Source organism: Gigantopelta aegis, chromosome 13 (assembly GCF_016097555.1).
Source record: "Gigantopelta aegis isolate Gae_Host chromosome 13, Gae_host_genome, whole genome shotgun sequence".
NCBI classification, from domain to species: domain Eukaryota; kingdom Metazoa; phylum Mollusca; class Gastropoda; order Neomphalida; family Peltospiridae; genus Gigantopelta; species Gigantopelta aegis.
The window spans coordinates 9973393-9990320 of NC_054711.1; the positions used below are offsets into that span (position 1 = coordinate 9973393).

Here is a 16928-nt window from a genome sequence, read left to right on the forward strand (position 1 = left end):
AAAATCTCCAGCACTTGATTTCAAAAATATGATTTCCGCATTAAAAATGCCCTACAATTAAATTAGGGCCATGCCTTATCAAAATCCTACCTAGAACACTGACTTCGTTATTTGTAACAATGTCACTAGGTTGTGAAATCATGTTTAATAAATTTATAATATAAAGACCACACGTTGTTGTTGTTGTGCTTTCACTATGCATACTATCGAAACTGTCGATAGTTGAGCAAACAATTGCGATACTTACCAATAGTTGAATTAGCTATCAATGTATTGCTATTGAGGCGCTGACTATCGCAACATATTGTTAGTTCGATGTATTGTTATATCACTAATTAACATGTCACGTGGTCTGTGTGTGTGTTTTGTAGGATTTTTTAATTACTGTGCCAACAATGTGTGTCAAAATGGAGCCACGTGTGTCAATGGATACAGCACCTACTCCTGCAAGTGTCCACGTGGATACACCGGAAAGTACTGCCAAAAAGGTGAGACAATCGAATATCTAACGGTCATAGGTTCATATCGGAGCATGTTTGTGCTTCCTGCTTATTAATGGTCTTATAAATTTACATACTCTCTCTCCTCTTTCTCTCTCTGTCTCTTCTTTCTCGGTGTCTCTCTTTCTCCTCTCTCTCTCTCTCTCTCTCTCTCTGTCTCTTCTTTCTCGCTGTCTCTTTCTCTCTCTCTCTCTCTCTCTCTCTCTCTCTCTCTCTCTCTCTCTCTCTCTCTCTCTCTCTCTCTCTCTCTCTCTCTCTCTCTCTCTCTTCTTTCTCGCTGTCTCTCTCTCTCTCTGTCTCTCTCTCTCTCCCCCCCTCCCCCCCTCTCTCTCTCTCTCTCTCTCTCTCTCTCTCTCTTTCTCTCTCTCTCTCTCTCTCTCTCTCTCTGTCTTTTTCTCCTCCCTCTCTCTATCTCTTTTTCTCCTCCCTCTCTCTCTGTCTCTCTGTGTATGTCTCTCTAACTCGCTCCACATCTCTCTCTCTCTCTCTCTCTCTCTCTCTCTCTCTCTCTCTCTCTCTCTCTCTCTCTCTCTCTCTCTCTCTCTCTCTCTCTCTTTTTCTCTCCTCCCTCTCTCTCTCTGTCTGTCTGTCTCTTTCTGTGTGTCTCGCTCTCTATTTCTGTCTGTCTCTGTCTCTATATCTCTCTGTCTCTGTCTCTGTCTCGCTATGTACGGATTATACATCGATTTCATTAATTACTATAATTGTCTTAAACTACAATGCCAGATCCATGTATGGACTATTCATCATTTTCCAACATCTGCAAGCGGCTTGTTCAGAATCAGCTCCGTTCAGTGGCCATCCCTCTTAGCGACTCTATGATCTCCCCCTGGAAGTATTTTGGATCTGCCGGCTACAGACTGACTGGGAAACCACCTGCACTAGGTCACTGTGGAACAAGGCATCCTGTATGGGTCAGAGGTAATGGATGTTCCAGAGTCAATCAAATGGGGGGGATGGAGGTGGGGGTAAGAATCCATTCTGTGTGGGTCAGAGGTAATGGGTGTTTCACAATTAGTCATATTGGGGTGGGGGGCGGGATAATCCATTCTGTGTGGGTCAGAAGTAATGAGTGTTTCAGAATTAGTCATTTTGGGGTGGGTGTTGATCAATCCATTCTGTGTGGGTCAGAGTTAATTGATGTTTCTGAATTAATCATATGGAGATGAAGGATGGGTGTGACTCAATCCATTCTGTGTGGGTCAGAGGTAATTGAAGTTTCTGAATTAACTGTGTGGGTCAGAATTAATTGATGTTTCTGAATTAATCATATGGGGATGGAGGGTGGGTGGGACAATCCATTCTGTGTGGGTCAGAAGTAATGGATGTTTCTGAATTAATCATATAGGGGTGGAGGGTGGGTGGGACAATCCATTCTGTGTGGGTCAGAAGTAATGGATGTTTCTGGATTAATCATATAGGGGTGGAGGGTGGGTGGGACAATCCATTCTGTGTGGGTCAGAGTTAATTGGTGTTTCTGAATTAATCTTATGAGGGATGAGGGGGACAATATATTCTGTACGAGTGAAAGGTAAGAAACCTGAGACCTTTTTACCGTGTATTTTCATCATTCTACTCGGAAAATAGTTATAACCCATGGGGAAATGCGTAGTGATTCATTTGTAACCCTATGTATCTGTTTGGTAGTAATGCTTATATATAAATAAATATTGTTGTCCAGATTCTAGCCTGTGCCTCTCCACACACACACACACACACACACACACACACACACACACCCCGCCCCAAAAAGGGAGCTCATACACCTATGCTTCCCCCATTTCCCCCAATTCTGAATACATTTTTAAAAATATGTTTTTCTGATTGTCTGCAGATTTACCAGCATCAGGCTTCATCGGACAGAGTTCGGATTACGTGGCGTGCGTCGTCATGGGCCAGTACAAATGTTACAGAACACTGAACGTCACGGTTCACTTCTGTCGAGGCATACAGATCTACAAGCTGGATCAGACAGAAGCCTCTTCAGCCTACTGCCTCGGTACATAGGGATTTATTCAGGGGGTTCTGTGGGTCCAAACATAGGCCCCTTCGCAAAAGAAAGTGGCACTGAAAACAAGATTACAAATTCTGCACTAAAAATTACCAATATATATAGAGGTTATTGCCAGAGTGCTTTTCGGTTTCGTCAGTATCATATATTAGGAATAAAAATTGTATTATGCGAGCCTCTGCTGAGCATAATACATTGTTTTTATTCCTAAAATATGATATTGCTGATACCAAAACACACAAGGGTAATAATCTCTTTATCATATATATAATCTCAAGCTTGATACAACATGTTTTTGTAAACTGTATAAGAAACTTTAATTCCAATCAACCATTATGTGATATTCAAATGACTTAAAAATATGTGACATGGTGTCTTTTTGAGTGGAAATGACATCAAACCTGAATGATGTCATGATGGATATCCTTACATAAAAAGTTTAGTTCACCACTGGTCCAACCAGGGCCGACTATTGGTTTTGTTTCCACTTGCATGTCCATCTGTCTGTACCAAATATTGAGCTGAAATTTTGTGTAGAACTTTATTGTGTTGATTTACACATCATGTTGATGTCAATATAGTAAGTGAATAATGTTGATTGTGTATGGGCTGCTGCTTAATAAATGTTTTATTGTTTTACAGATGTTGTGGACAAAGACATTGATTCATGCGTCTGTGTGGAAAAGAGTGATGGAATGCACTGTAGAGATTGTATGTATGTTAACACTTTTAGTGTTAGGTCTCTTCAGTGGCTGAGTGCCATATAAGGACACTTTGTTTGTTAAATGTAGCAAGTCTAACACCAATATAGTGAGTCTAACACCAATATAACAGGTCCAACACCAATCCAGTGATTCCAACACCAATATAGTGAGTCCAACACCAATATAGTGATTCCAACACCAATATAGCAAGTCTAACACCAATATAGCGAGTCCAATACCAATCCAGCAAGTCCAGCAACACCAATATAGCATGTCCAACACCAATATAGCGAGTCCATCACCAATATGACAAGTCCAACACCAATATAATGAATCCATCACCAATCCAGCAAGTCCAACACTAATATAGCGAGTCCAACACCAATATAGCGAGTCTAACACCAATATAGCGAGTCTAACACCAATATAGCGAGTCCAACACCAATATGACAAGTCCAACACCAATATAATGAATCCATCACCAATCCAGCAAGTCCAACACCAATATAGCGAGTCCATCACCAATATGACAAGTCCAACACCAATATAGCAACTCCATCACCAATATGACAAGTCCAACACCAATATAGCGAGTCCATCACCAATATGACAAGTCCAACACCAATATAATGAATCCATCACCAATCCAGCAAGTCCAACACCAATATAGCGAGTCCATCACCAATATGACAAGTCCAACACCATTATAATGAATCCATCACCAATCCAGCAAGTCCAACACTAATATAGCGAGTCTAACACTAATATAGCGAGTCTAACACCAATATAGCGAGTCTAACACCAATCCAGCAAGTCTTAACACCAATATAGCGAGTCCATCACCAATCCAGCAAGTCTTAACACCAATATAGCTAGTCCATCACTAATCCAGCAAGTCTTAACACCAATATAGCTAGTCCATCACCAATCCAGCAAGTCTTAACACCAATATAGCGAGTCCATCACCAATCCAGCAAGTCTTAACACCAATATAGCGAGTCCATCACCAATCCAGCAAGTCTTGACACCAATATAGCGAGTCCATCACCAATCCAGCAAGTCTTGACACCAATATAGCGAGTCCATCACCAATCCAGCAAGTCTTAACATCAATATAGCGAGTCCATCACCAATCCAGCAAGTCTTAACACCAATATAGCGAGTCCATCACCAATCCAGCAAGTCCTGACACCAATATAGCGAGTCTAACACCAATATAGCGAGTCTAACACCAATATAGCGAGTCCAACACCAATATGACAAGTCCAACACCAATATAATGAATCCATCACCAATCCAGCAAGTCCAACACCAATATAGCGAGTCCATCACCAATATGACAAGTCCAACACCAATATAGCGAGTCCATCACCAATATGACAAGTCCAACACCAATATAATGAATCCATCACCAATCCAGCAAGTCCAACACCAATATAGTGATTCCAACACCAATATAGCAAGTCTAACACCAATATAGCGAGTCCAATACCAATCCAGCAAGTCCAGCAACACCAATATAGCATGTCCAACACCAATATAGCGAGTCCATCACCAATATGACAAGTCCAACACCAATATAATGAATCCATCACCAATCCAGCAAGTCCAACACTAATATAGCGAGTCCAACACCAATATAGCGAGTCTAACACCAATATAGCGAGTCTAACACCAATATAGTGAGTCCAACACCAATATGACAAGTCCAACACCAATATAATGAATCCATCACCAATCCAGCAAGTCCAACACCAATATAGCGAGTCCATCACCAATATGACAAGTCCAACACCAATATAGCAACTCCATCACCAATATGACAAGTCCAACACCAATATAGCGAGTCCATCACCAATATGACAAGTCCAACACCAATATAATGAATCCATCACCAATCCAGCAAGTCCAACACCAATATAGCGAGTCCATCACCAATATGACAAGTCCAACACCATTATAATGAATCCATCACCAATCCAGCAAGTCCAACACTAATATAGCGAGTCTAACACTAATATAGCGAGTCTAACACCAATATAGCGAGTCTAACACCAATCCAGCAAGTCTTAACACCAATATAGCGAGTCCATCACCAATCCAGCAAGTCTTAACACCAATATAGCTAGTCCATCACCAATCCAGCAAGTCTTAACACCAATATAGCTAGTCCATCACCAATCCAGCAAGTCTTAACACCAATATAGCGAGTCCATCACCAATCCAGCAAGTCTTAACACCAATATAGCGAGTCCATCACCAATCCAGCAAGTTTTGACACCAATATAGCGAGTCCATCACCAATCCAGCAAGTCTTGACACCAATATAGCGAGTCCATCACCAATCCAGCAAGTCTTAACATCAATATAGCGAGTCCATCACCAATCCAGCAAGTCTTAACACCAATATAGCGAGTCCATCACCAATCCAGCAAGTCCTGACACCAATATAGCGAGTCTAACACCAATATAGCGAGTCTAACACCAATATAGCGAGTCCAACACCAATATGACAAGTCCAACACCAATATAATGAATCCATCACCAATCCAGCAAGTCCAACACCAATATAGCGAGTCCATCACCAATATGACAAGTCCAACACCAATATAGCGAGTCCATCACCAATATGACAAGTCCAACACCAATATAATGAATCCATCACCAATCCAGCAAGTCCAACACTAATATAGCGAGTCTAACACTAATATAGCGAGTCTAACACCAATATAGCGAGTCTAACACCAATATGACAAGTCCAACACCAATATAATGAATCCATCACCAATCCAGCAAGTCCAACACTAATATAGCGAGTCTAACACTAATATAGCGAGTCTAACACCAATATAGCGAGTCCATCACCAATATGACAAGTCCAACACCAATATAATGAATCCATCACCAATCCAGCAAGTCCAACACTAATATAGCGAGTCTAACACTAATATAGCGAGTCTAACACCAATATAGCGAGTCTAACACCAATATACTGAGTCTAACACCAATCCAGCAAGTCCAACACTAATATACTGAGTCTAACACCAATATACTGAGTCTAACCCCAATCCAGCAAGTCTTAACACCAATATAGCGAGTCCAACACCAATCCAGCAAGTCTTAACACCAATATAGCGAGTCCATCACCAATCCAGCAAGTCTTAACACCAATATAGCGAGTCCATCACCAATCCAGCAAGTCTTGACACCAATATAGCGAGTCCATCACCAATCCAGCAAGTCTTGACACCAATATAGCGAGTCCATCACCAATCCAGCAAGTCTTGACACCAATATAGCGAGTCCATCACCAATCCAGCAAGTCTTGACACCAATATAGCGAGTCCAACACCAATCCAGCAAGTCTTAACACCAATATAGCGAGTCCATCACCAATCCAGCAAGTCTTGACACCAATATAGCGAGTCCATCACCAATCCAGCAAGTCCAACACCAATATTGAGTTTAACACCAATATAGTGACTCCTACACCAATCCAGTGATTTCAACACCAATATAGCGAGTCCAGCACCAATATAGCAAGTCTATATTAAACACCAATATAGCAAGTTCAATACCAATCCAGCAAGTCCAGCAACACCAGTATATAGCGAGTCTAAAACCAACATACAGTCTAACACCAATATAGTGAGTCCAACACCAATATAGCGAGTCCAACACTAACACCAACATAGCAAATCCAACACCAATCCAGCTAGTCAATATAGCGAGTTTAACACCAATATAACAGGTCCAACACCAATCCAGTGATTCCAACACCAATATAGCGAGTCTAACACCAATATAGCGAGTCCAATACCAATCTAGCAAGTCCAGCAACACTAATATATAGTGAGTCCAACACCAATATAGCGAGTCCAACACCAATATAGTGAGTCCAACACCAATATAGTGATTCCAACACCAATATAGCAAGTCTAACACCAATATAGCGAGTCCAATACCAATCCAGCAAGTCCAGCAACACCAATATAGCATGTCCAACACCAATATAGCGAGTCCATCACCAATATGACAAGTCCAACACCAATATAATGAATCCATCACCAATCCAGCAAGTCCAACACCAATATAGCGAGTCTAACACCAATATAGCAAGTCCAACACCAATATAGCGAGTCTAACACCAATATAGCAAGTCCAATACCAATATAGCGAGTCTAACACCAATATAGCAAGTCCAACACCAATATAGCGAGTCTAACACCAATATAGCAAGTCCAACACCAATATAGCGAGTCTAACACCAATATAGCAAGTCCAACACCAATCCAGCAAGTCCAACACCAATATAGTGAGGCCCATACCAATATAGCGAGTCCATCACCAATATAGCGAGTCTAACACCAATATAGTGAGGCCAACACCAACATAACGAGTCCAGCAACACCAATATAGCAAGTCCAACACCAGTTTAGCGAGTCCAATACCAATATAGCGAGTCCAACACCAGTATAGCGAGTCTAACACCAATATAGCGAGTGCATCAACAATCCAGCGAGTCGTTCCATATTTTAATTGTACAACATGGAGCTACTAAATTTTCTTTTAAGCAAGATATTTTAAAGTCGAAGACCCTAATTTCATTTTATATAGGGGTGGGATGTAGCCCAGTCATAAAGCGTTTTTTCCTTGTGTACGGTTGGTCTAGGATCGATCCCCGTCTGTGGGCCCACTGGGCTATTTTTCATTTGAGCCTGTGTACCACGACTGGTGTATCAATTAATGTTGCTCCAGTGTAGATTAGACTGGGTATGAGTTGGGGGAGATATTGTTATGGTATAGCATTAGACTGGGTACGAGCTCGAAAATACTGTTACTTAACTTCACCAGCAAATGACAACTTTCATTGTTTAGCGAAAAATAAAAACGCAGGATTTAAAAACAACAACAACATTATATGGTATCACTGTGGGATACTGGGTTCTTGAAGTCTGGTATCCAAAATTAAATTCTGGTATCCCCTGGATATCGGGATACCGTTAATCTCGAACACTGAAAAGCATGCAATTTTTTGCCACCTGCTATTTTATTATTTTATGGAATAATCTTCAAGAGGGATCAAAGCTTACGAAATAATATGTGATATGAAATCGTCATGTCTGGACTTGAGACAATCAGAATTATATGAAAACAAGGATTTTAGGGCAAGATCTGTGTCAGCAGAAAATTTCGCCAAATTATCTACTGAACTTATTTCGCCAAATTAATATAAAATTTGCCATTTGTTTTTGAAATTTGCAATTAGTGAATTTGGCAAGTGGCTGAGCTAGCCCTGGATTTAAATTTGAAGGCACATGCATGCACCTAGAGACCTGGCAAATGTCTAATTTTACTTTTAATAACGACAGGTATTTTAATATCTTTGTTTCTCTATGTACTGCAACTGGTATATATCAAAGGCTGTGGTATGTGCTATCCTGTATATGGGATGGGGTATATAAAAGATCCCTTACTACTAATGGAAACATGTAGCGTGTTTCCTCTCTGACTGTCAAAGTGACCAAATGTTTGACATCCAATAGCCGATGATTAATAAATCTGTGCTCTAGTGGTATCGTTAAACAAAATAAACTGTTTAGTGTCATAATTCACTTTTGCACCTTGTTGGTCCATGTGTTTTTACTGTACATTAATGCATTTTGCCCTGTTTGATCAGTCAAGCATTGTTAATCCTTGGCCATATTCATTTCAGTGATGCCAGAAAATACTAATTATTACTTTCATTTTAACAAAATAACACATTATCAACTACTTAATAATATCACGTTTTTAATGAAATACAATTATTTGGTTTAAATTTTATTACAGGCATTAAATGGTAGTATTTAAATTTTATTACAGGCATTAAATGGTAGTATTTAAATTTTATTACAGGCATTAAATGGTAGTATTTAAATTTTATTACAGGCATTAAATGGTAGTATTTAAATTTTATTACAGGCATTAAATGGTAGTATTTAAATTTTAAAAAGTACATATAAAAATATATGTTTCCACTGAAACCACCTTAAAATTTTAAATTACATAAAAATATTTAAAATATTCGACGTTTCGTTAGTCTAAAAACCAACATCCTCAGGAGAATAAACAAACAAAGTGCTAGGCATATAAACAGAAAGGTATAAAATAGAGAATGTCAGCAATTTTAAATTAAAGTCTTGCAATTAGAACCAAGTTAATTTTATAATTCAGAATTTTTTCGAATCAATATGAAACATGACAAAACGTTATGAAATGTAACGATAAATGTTCACTTTGCCTTTTTTTTACCGAATACCGTACCGATACCAAATTAAATCACCCCCAAAATACTGATACTGATATCAAACATTGAAATTTCAATACTGTCCAGCTCTACTAGTATATTTAAACTAATTTACAGACAACGATGATGAACAAGAAACCACAATGGACTGGGAACCCAAAACCACCAAAAACTGGGAACCCAAAACCACCAGAAACTGGGAACCCAAAACCACCAGAAACTGGGAACCCAAAACTGAAGGAATCTGGCAACAATGGGAACCAGCAACAAAACAAGAGTCAACCACATCCAGAGTGATAGGTGTTGTTTTTTACTTTGTCCATTAATATGGGGCCATTCAATAGATGCTCTTTTCTACTTTGTCTATATGGGGCCATTCCATAGGTGTTGTTATCTACTTTGTCCATCTATATGGGGCCATTCCATAGGTGATGTTATCTACTGTGTCCATCTATATGGGGCCATTCCATAGGTGTTGTTATCTACTTTGTCCATCTATATGGGGCCATTCCATAGGTGTTGTTATCTACTGTGCCATCTATATGGGGCCATTCCATAGGTGTTGTTATCTACTGTGTCCATCTATATGGGGCCATTCCACAGGTGTTGTTATCTACTGTGTCCATCTATATGGGGCCATTCCACAGGTGTTGTTATCTACTGTGTCCATCTATATGGGGCCATTCCATAGGTGTTGTTATCTACTTTGTCCATCTATATGGGGCCATTCCATAGGTGATGTTATCTACTGTGTCCATCTATATGGGGCCATTCCATAGGTGTTGTTATCTACTTTGTCCATCTATATGGGGCCATTCCATAGGTGTTGTTATCTACTGTGTCCATCTATATGGGGCCATTCCATAGGTGTTGTTATCTACTTTGTCCATCTATATGGGGCCATTCCATAGGTGTTGTTATCTACTGTGTCCATCTATATGGGGCCATTCCATAGGTGTTGTTATCTACTGTGTCCATCTATATGGGGCCATTCCATAGGTGTTGTTATCTACTGTGTCCATCTATATGGGGCCATTCCATAGGTGATGTTATCTACTGTGTCCATCTATATGGGGCCATTCCATAGGTGTTGTTATCTACTTTGTCCATCTATATGGGGCCATTCCATAGGTGTTGTTATCTACTGTGCCATCTATATGGGGCCATTCCATAGGTGTTGTTATCTACTGTGTCCATCTATATGGGGCCATTCCACAGGTGTTGTTATCTACTGTGTCCATCTATATGGGGCCATTCCACAGGTGTTGTTATCTACTGTGTCCATCTATATGGGGCCATTCCATAGGTGTTGTTATCTACTTTGTCCATCTATATGGGGCCATTCCATAGGTGATGTTATCTACTGTGTCCATCTATATGGGGCCATTCCATAGGTGTTGTTATCTACTTTGTCCATCTATATGGGGCCATTCCATAGGTGTTGTTATCTACTGTGTCCATCTATATGGGGCCATTCCATAGGTGTTGTTATCTACTTTGTCCATCTATATGGGCCATTCCATAGGTGATGTTATCTACTGTGTCCATCTATATGGGGGCCATTCCATAGGTGTTGTTATCTACTTTGTCCATCTATATGGGGCCATTCCATAGGTGTTGTTATCTACTGTGCCATCTATATGGGGCCATTCCATAGGTGTTGTTATCTACTGTGTCCATCTATATGGGCCATTCCATAGGTGATGTTATCTACTTTGTCAATCTATATGGGGCCATTCCATAGGTGTTGTTATCTACTGTGTCCATCTATATGGGGCCATTCCATAGGTGTTGTTATCTACTGTGTCCATCTATATGGGGCCATTCCATAGGTGTTGTTATCTACTGTGTCCATCTATATGGGCCATTCCATAGGTGTTGTTATCTACTGTGTCCATCTATTATATGGGGCCATTCCATAGGTGTTGTTATCTACTGTGTCCATCTATATGGGGCCATTCCATAGGTGTTGTTATCTACTTTGTCCATCTATATGGTGCCATTCCATAGGTGTTGTTATCTACTGTGTCCATCTATATGGGGCCATTCCATAGGTGTTGTTATCTACTTTGTCAATCTATATGGGGCCATTCCATAGGTGTTGTTATCTACTGTGTCCATCTATATGGGGCCATTCCATAGGTGTTGTTATCTACTGTGTCCATCTATATGGGCCATTCCATAGGTGTTGTTATCTACTGTGTCCATCTATATGGGGCCATTCCATAGGTGTTGTTATCTACTGTGTCCATCTATATGGGGCCATTCCATAGGTGTTGTTATCTACTGTGTCCATCTATATGGGCCATTCCATAGGTGTTGTTATCTACTTTGTCAATTACTGTGTCCATCTATATGGGCCATTCCATAGGTGTTGTTATCTACTGTGTCCATGTATATGGGGCCATTCCATAGGTGTTGTTATCTACTGTGTCCATCTATATGGGGCCATTCTATAGGTGTTGTTATCTACTGTGTCCATCTATATGGGGCCATTCCATAGGTGTTGTTATCTACTGTGTCCATCTATATGGGGCCATTCCATAGGTGTTGTTATCTACTGTGTCCATCTATATGGGGCCATTCCATAGGTGTTGTTATCTACTGTGTCCATCTATATGGGGCCATTCCATAGGTGTTGTTATCTACTGTGTCCATCTATATGGGCCATTCCATAGGTGTTGTTATCTACTGTGTCCATCTATATGGGGCCATTCCATAGGTGTTGTTATCTACTGTGTCCATCTATATGGGCCATTCCATAGGTGTTGTTATCTACTTTGTCCATCTATATGGGGCCATTCCATAGGTGTTGTTATCTACTGTGTCCATCTATATGGGGCCATTCCATAGGTGTTGTTATCTACTGTGTCCATCTATATGGGCCATTCCATAGGTGTTGTTATCTACTGTGTCCATCTATATGGGGCCATTCCATAGGTGTTGTTATCTACTTTGTCCATCTATATGGGGCCATTCCATAGGTGTTGTTATCTACTGTGCCATCTATATGGGGCCATTCCATAGGTGTTGTTATCTACTGTGTCCATCTATATGGGCCATTCCATAGGTGTTGTTATCTACTTTGTCGGCAAGCCTCGCCCCAGGATAGAAATTTCCACCACATCGGGTATACTTAATGACATAATGCATGATCGATCTAGGATCGATCCCTGTCGGTGAGCCCATTGGGTTATTTCTCATTCCAGGCCAGTGCTCCACAACTGGTGTAACAAAGGCCGTGGTAAGTACTATCCTTTCTGTGGGATGGTGCATATAAAAGATCCCTTGCTGCTAATCAAAAAGAGTAGCCCATGAAGTGGCGACAGCGGGTTTCCTCTCTCAGTATCTGTGTGGTCCTTAACCATATGTCCGACGCCATATATCTGTAAATAAAATGTGTTAAGTGTCGTTAAATAAAACATTCCTTCATTCCTTCTGTCCCACATGACCACATATGATGGAAGAAGAAGAAGGAAATGTTTTATTGTTCGATTAGTAGTAAGGAATCTTTTATATGCACTATCCCGATAGCACATACCACGACCTTTGATATACAAGTCATTGTGCACTGGCAGGAACAAGAAATAGCCCAATGGGCCCACCAGACCGACAGTGCATACGGTGAGCGCTTTACCACTGGGCTACGTCCTGTCCCTGAGAACTATAGAAACGCTAATGTACCATTACCCCCAAAAATAATAATAATAATAAGCATTACAGTTTGAAAAATAGTGCATTGATCCATAGACTTGACAATTGTGAATATTGTGACCCACGATTAATTGTTGCACTTCTATAAGTTAGGGAAGCAATTAAAGGGTTTGAATTCCCGAGTTTGCTGCAATTTTTAAGATGTTATCGACTAGCAGATACTTTTTAACGATTGTAATTGCATATGAAATGTAATTTTCTGCATAAAATATTAGTGGCTGTATATTAAATGTGTTTTTGATCGTTGTAATATTTGTGGTGGTGTTAGGTTAAATTTTATTTTATTTCCTAAAAAAAATTATTTGAAGACAAAATTCAGTTTGGGCTTTTTACAAATATTAAGATGACCAGAAACACATTGAATATACAGACACTTATATTCTAAACAAGAAAATATATTTAATATGAAAGTTTAATCATAGAAATATTTTATTAGTTGGAAACATCTTACGATGCAGCAAACTCAGGAATGTCCCTTTAATATGTCTATTAAATTTTTCTTATGAGTTCTGTAACAGGTTTTGTGGTCAAGCTTTAATCCTAACAGGGCAGAACACAGCCCAGTGGTAAAGCCTGATGCGCAGTCGATCGTGCATCGATCGCCATCAGTGGGCTCATAGGGCTATTTCTCGTTCTTGGCAATGCACCACGACCGGTATATCAAATGCCATGGTATGTGCTATCCTGTCTGTGGGATGGTGCATATAAAAGATCCCTTGCTGCTAATGGACACATTTTAGCGTGTTTCCTCTCTAAGACTATACCTGTATTACTAATGACTAAATTACTGAATGTTTGACATCCAATAGGCTACGATTCATAAATCAGTGTGCTCTATATAGTGGGATTTATCCCCGTTGGTGGGCCCATTGGGCTATTTCTCGCTCCAACCAGTACACCACGACTGGTACATCAAAGGTCGTGGTATGTGTTATCCTGTCTATGGGATGGTGCATATAAAAGCTAGATCCCTTGCTGCTAATCAAAAAGAGTAGCCCATGAAGTGGCGACAGCAAGTTTCCTCCCTCAATATCTGTGTGGTCCTTAACCATATGTCTGATGCCATATAACCGTAAATAAAATGTGCTGAATGTGTTGTTAAATCAACCACTTCCTTCCTTCTGTATAGTGGTGTCATTAAAGCAAACAAACTTTAATTTATCACTAACAAGGCCACTTTTGTATTGTTTAGATTATTAATTCCCATACATCCGAAGTATTTTTCATCATCCTGATCTTTCTAATACCGCAAAAATTCATTTAAACAAAATCTAAGACTGTGTCAGAATTATTGAATGTTTGACATCCAGTAGCCGATGATTAATAAATCATTGTGTTTTAGCGATGTTGTTAAACAAACCAAACTTGTAACTTAATTTAAGCCTATGTGTTCAGGTGTCTGTGCCTTCATTTATACAGTGTGTGTTATTTTTCAGTTGAAGACTCCTGCATCAGTAATCCCTGTTTCAATGGTGGCACGTGTATAGCTGATATGGCCAGGTATACCTGCAGATGTCCAGCACATTACTTTGGAAAACGATGTGAAAGGAAAATAGGTGAGTGTACAGAAAGAAAGAAAGAAAGAAATGTTTTATTTAATTACGCACTCAACACATTTTATTTACGGTTATATGCATCAGACATATGATTAAGGACCACACAGAATTTGAGAGGAAACCAGCTGTCGCCACTACATGGGCTACTCTTTTCGATTAGCAGCAAGGATCTTTTATTTGCGCTTCCCACAGACAGGATAGCACAAACCATAGCCTTTGTTGAACCAGTTATGGATTACTGGTCGGTGCAAGTGGTTTACACCTATCCATTGAGCCTTGCGGAGCACTCACTCGGAGTTTGGAGTCGGTATCTGGATTAAAAATCTCATGCCTCGACTGGGATCCGAACCCAGTACCTACCAGCCTGTAGACCGATGGCCTAACCACGACGCCACCGAGGCCGGTGTGAATGTACAGCTACAGGCCTGGAAATAGGAAGAAAAATGTAGCTTGTTGTTGTTATACGCCCGTCTGTTATGGGTCATATTATAGTGTGGCATATTGTCCGCCTGTCCGTCCATCTGTTAACCTTTTCTTGTCCGGACCATATATCTTGCATACAGGATCATCAAACCTCACAAGGATGATATTAGATGTAGTTCCTATTACTCCATCTGCCCCACTATTTAAAATGGATGACAATGGAAACACGAATCCACTATCACAAATGTTTACAAATTTATAAATGTCTATACAATGAAGCCCCAAACTATCTTTCAAACTTATTAATATATGTTGGAGAAAACAGTCCCTACAACCTTCGAAATGTAGAGGATAGAAATCTATTAATTCCAAAACCTAAAATGTCTTTATTTAAACATGCTTTCAGTTACTCTGGACCAGTACTTTGGAATAAATTGCCTAAAGCTATCCGATCATCGCCAAATACTGCTGTTTTTAAATATAGACTCAAGAAATATTTTCTAAAATAATATCATTTGGACATATGTTTATTGCCATATATGTATTTTCTATTTGTTCATAAATGTATGCATTGTAATTCTGTATTGGTTGTACCTGAGGGCCTCAGGGAAGATTAGCTTTTGCTAACTGTGTTACCCTCACTAAATAAAGAATTTATTATTATTATTATTATTACATGTGGGAACAACTTGGGATGACAGTGTGTTGCGTACTACTTAGATCACTGTGACCTACTTTTCACGGTCTACTGCACATACCAGTAAATCCTTGTCCAGATCATATCTTGCTTACAAGACCATCAAACCACATGTAGGAACAACTTGGGATGGTGGTTGGTCCAAAACAAACTGTTCGTCCATCCCATTGCAAACATTTCATATAATTAGAATTGAATCATACCCGTTACAAAACTGTTGACTACTAATTTTAGGGAGTGCGCTGAATTGACAAATACTGTATAAAAAATCAATATAGGTCGACCACAAAATGTTTTGGTTAACAGCCCTCATGCCTGAGCACCTTCTTGTGTTGTTATTATACAAGTGGCACCATACCACTTGCACAGTTATCAGATAGTACTACATATAACAAGTTACTTCAAACCAGTGGGTTATTTAAATACTACAGAAGTCAACCTACGTGTAATCATCAAAGAAAGATTTCAAAAACCATATCAGAATTTTTTAGTATTTTTTTAATGAAGGACTATTTCCTAAACTGGAAAACCGGACTATATTAAGCTACTACAACAAGTAACGACAAATGGTTGTGTGTTGCCTTAAATGTAACAGGCCAAAAGTAATATGGACTGTTAATTAAAAATATGACCTGCTATAAATAAGACAGTACGAGGAGAGTGGATGGTTTGGGACAGTGTGTAAATCATTAGGATCTCTGATAGAACATTAGAAAATTAAAATATAGCAGAATCACCAGCTCTTCCTCGGCTGAATAGAAGACAAGACATCCTCTGCAATTAAGAAAATGACCATGGCAAAACAATTGCCACGGAAAAATAGTGTCCACAGTATTTTCCAAAGTAATTTTGCCGTTAACATGTTTGCATCTTTGGATTTAAAGGTATATTGTCACAGACCACTGACCTATTAAATAGCCTAACAAAGTATTACCTAAAACTATATAAATTTGATTTGTCCCTAAATGTACTTTATTCAACCATCTACGTAGACACCATACTCCTCTTATTAATGATATTTTGTCAAAATAATT

The 16928-nt window shown here is 39.5% G+C and overlaps 1 protein-coding gene across 2 annotated transcripts in view; it reads left to right on the forward strand.

The window, feature by feature from the left end:
- Positions 1 to 16928, forward strand: part of LOC121387383 — a 59057-nt gene that overhangs the window by 11782 nt on the left and 30347 nt on the right. The window contains exons 5-10 of one of the 2 annotated variants that reach the window (XM_041518481.1): positions 372 to 488; positions 1227 to 1421; positions 2335 to 2499; positions 3154 to 3222; positions 9622 to 9804; positions 14655 to 14774. In XM_041518481.1, the coding sequence (XP_041374415.1) occupies positions 372 to 488; positions 1227 to 1421; positions 2335 to 2499; positions 3154 to 3222; positions 9622 to 9804; positions 14655 to 14774 (849 nt within the window). The remainder of the gene's footprint in view (positions 1 to 371; positions 489 to 1226; positions 1422 to 2334; positions 2500 to 3153; positions 3223 to 9621; positions 9805 to 14654; positions 14775 to 16928) is intronic. The other variant, XM_041518482.1, reaches the window with a different exon arrangement.